At 45.8% G+C, this 3,307-nt stretch overlaps 1 protein-coding gene across 1 annotated transcript in view; it reads right to left on the bottom strand.

Moving 5' to 3' along the window:
- Positions 1-3,115, bottom strand: part of LOC102869251 (HLA class II histocompatibility antigen, DO alpha chain-like) — a 14,035-nt gene extending 10,920 nt beyond the window's left edge. The window contains exons 1-5 of the mRNA XM_006882198.1: positions 3,034-3,115; positions 2,074-2,322; positions 1,434-1,715; positions 1,174-1,343; positions 219-269 (exon numbers count right to left, since the gene is read on the bottom strand). Coding sequence (XP_006882260.1) covers positions 219-269; positions 1,174-1,343; positions 1,434-1,715; positions 2,074-2,322; positions 3,034-3,115 — 834 coding nt within the window. The remainder of the gene's footprint in view (positions 1-218; positions 270-1,173; positions 1,344-1,433; positions 1,716-2,073; positions 2,323-3,033) is intronic.
- Between the last annotated feature and the right edge of the window lie 192 nt (positions 3,116-3,307).

Genomic DNA, 3,307 nt, shown 5'->3' with positions numbered 1-3,307 from the left:
AGAATGTGACCAGGAGACATGAGTCTTCACTTCTTAGGTATGTAGAGCTGAAGTGGTATAAACTCAGAAAGTAAAGCATGGTTATTAACTAAAAATAAGTGTCCATTGAGAGATAAGAATAGAATCAGTGTGCAGAAGAGGCTCCAGAAAGATCCCATGGCCCAGAAAGAAATGGAGCTAGAGGGACTGCTTGAGTGTTTGTTGACTTTCCTACTTACAATGATCATCACCCAGAATCCCTTCTCCCAGGTCTCAGCATCCCTCACACTCTGTAAGAAAGATGCAGCACAAATACCATGAAACAATTTATTGCTTTAGGGGGCTCTGGTGGCACAGTGAGTAATGAATTATGCTGTCAACCCAAATGTATGTGATTTGAATACTAGCTGCTCCTCAGGAAAAGGATGGGCAATCTCTTCCTGAGTGACTGATTGACAGCTTCTGCAAACCCACTGGAAGCTTAGCTATGAGTCAATCCTATTTCAATGGTACATAACAAAAACAGGCAGAATGTTGGGCAGGACAAGAAAGAGTGTGTATGTGTTGAAGTAGGAAATGGAGGTGGTTAATGCCTCACAAAGTTTTGCTTGGAGCACTAAGGACAAAGCAGGGGACAAATTGGATTGCGCCTGTTCTCCTTGGAAATCAGTACAATGTGGTTGTAGTTAGTAAGCTTCACACTGGGGTTGAGCCTGCAAGGGCTGTCAGACACCTGCAAGGAATCCATTTGCTGTATCTCACAATCCACTTCTTTAGGGCCATTACCTAAAGTAATAAAGACCATATGATCAATGATGTTGAAGGTTACAACCCCAGGCACGGGCTTCATGCACTCTACTATCCCGCAAACCTCACTCCCTTACTCCATCTCTGCTTTCTAGTTCTCTTCAGGTACTTGTTTCTAAAGGCCCCTGCCCAATGCAAATGGTTTGCTCTCAGCTAGTAATTTAAAGACTGGCAGTTCAAACCCACCCAGTGGTTCATAGAATAAAGGCCTGGTGATCTGCTTCTACAAAGGTAAAAGCTGAGAAAACTGTGGAGCAATTTTACTGTATAATACATGGTGTTGCCACAAGTCAGAACCGACTCAGTAACATTCAAGTGCTTTCTCACGACACCTTTTCCTGCCTCACGTTCTCACAAAATTTCTGATTCCTTTCCAGAATCCCTCACTTTTCTCTGCCCATTCTCCTGGGGCCCTGTGCACCTGGGAGCCCTGGACAAGCATGTGGCGCTGATGATGAGGATGGTGCCCAGGAGGAAGGCCACCAGGCCAATGGCCATGCCCAGGGCACAGATCAAGGTCTCTGTGGTATCCGGTAGCAGGGCAGGGATGTTGGGCTCTGGAAGAGGGAGAAAGAGTCAGAGTGAAGGAATTCTAGAGAAAAGAAAACAGAGGGCTTATGAGGGTAGATTGGTGAGAGGTCTCATACCCCAGTGCTTAAGCAGTGGCTCATCCAGGCCCCAGTGCTCCACTTTGCAGTCATAGACGTTGTCTGCCATGGGCACAAAGAGTAGGTAGTGGAACTTGCGAAACAAATGGTCAGGCTGGGAATAGAAGCTAGTCTGGGCCACCCCCTCAGTGACTGTCTGACCATTGCGCAGCCAGGTGATGTTGATGACAGGGGGGAAGATGTTGTCCACAATGCAGATGAGGATGTTGGGCTGGCCAAGTTCCACTCGATACTTGGGGAGCACAGTTACTCTGGGAGGCTCTAGGAGGAAAGAAACACTGACTCTTAAAGACTCGTCTCTTACAGTCTAGGGCTGGAATTAAAGGACATCTTCTCCTATTTAGTGACCTGCAGGTAGGGCATTCTGTAGGGACAGGGAGGTAATTTCTGGGGCAGGAGGAGAGTGAAACAGAGAAGAGACTGAGAGGACAGTGGGGACTCTGGGGCTTGTTTCTCTAATATATATGTAGGGGACAGAATCCTGGTGGGTGTGTAATTTTCTAATGAAGAAAGAGGGTCTGGAAAGATCTAGAGATGCCTAGGGAAAAACTGAGCAATTTTGCCATGGATTTTGAAAATGATGTGTTAGAGAGGACATGAAGTCTATGATGTGGGATACCATTGGTGGCTCTTGTGCGGTTGGAGCGTTCCACTAAGACATCCAGATGGGCTTTGATGACAGCAATGCTGGCCAGCCCACCCTGAGGGTCAAAGTAGGCAAAGTTGTCAAACTCAGGCAGACGCCACACAGCCTCCTTTGTCTTCAGGTCCACAGAGAAGAGTTGCTCCCCATCAAATTCATTGGTGAATTGACCTGAGGCACCATAAGTCTGGTAGAAAGCTGGTCCATAGGAGCCCATGTGGTCAGCTATGTAAAGAGAGTCCAGCACCCAGGAGAAAGAAAAAAAAAAAAGTCTTATATCTATCACTGTTACAAGACAATAGGTTGAGTATCTAAGTCATGCCTATTCTTCTTCTTCTTTTTTTTTTGCCTATTCTAAGTTTTATGTGAGACACAGTCCTGTTCTAACATTGAGTCAACCTTTGGAGTGCAGGAGAGCTGTTGGGAGATAGAAGAGAGAGGAGATGAGGTGAGCTGGCATGTGCCCAACAACCTGTGTATTCATCAGTATGTCAATATCCCAACAAATGTAAACAAGCTTTGGACCCAAGCACAAATAACTCATCCTCAAATAAGACAAAACCATGTAACTAGTTAACTGTGAACATGGTGATAGATACTGCTGGAGATCTGGACTTGAAAGGGTACACCTCAAACCGGGAAATAGAGAAATCAGCATCTTGGGCAGCTGCAGGATGGAGCTGTGGGTCTCAGAAAGGAGGAAGTAATGGGAAGGAAGCTTAGTTTGAGCAAAGCCTGAAGGAGATGCTGTCATAGAGAACTTCACTCTACCTATGTTAGGTCCAGAGTTGACATGATAGAGATATACAAGTTTGGTACCGGAAGTTGTCCATAAACCAGACAGAGAAAGAAGGACAATTCATTCTCTATATTGTTTCTGTCATGTGACACAATTCCTTAACCCTCCTCCCTCACCAGGTCATCCTCAGCACTCACCCTGAATAGCCTGTGCTTCCAGAAGGCAAAGGAGGGTCATCAAGATAAGAAGTCCCAGGGCTAGCAACTTAACGAGTACCATTGTCCTCTGGTACTATAACCAAATAAGTCTTAGTCTGTACGGAGGTGAAGCAATGGACAGAGGTAAAGAGGAAGGTAACATGTTTTAGAATAGGGGGAGACCCCTGTGATATTCAGCCAATCAAAGAAATTCTCTGAGTCAATGTGTCTGTTGCTGGGTAAAGACGTAGAGTAAAGAGGCCGAGTGAGGAGA

Source organism: Elephantulus edwardii, unplaced genomic scaffold, assembly GCF_000299155.1.
Source record: "Elephantulus edwardii isolate Elephantulus edwardi_28Jun2011 unplaced genomic scaffold, EleEdw1.0 scaffold00017, whole genome shotgun sequence".
NCBI lineage: Eukaryota > Metazoa > Chordata > Mammalia > Macroscelidea > Macroscelididae > Elephantulus > Elephantulus edwardii.
Note: the sequence above shows the minus strand (reverse complement) of the source record. Positions and strands in the feature narration are given on the sequence as shown.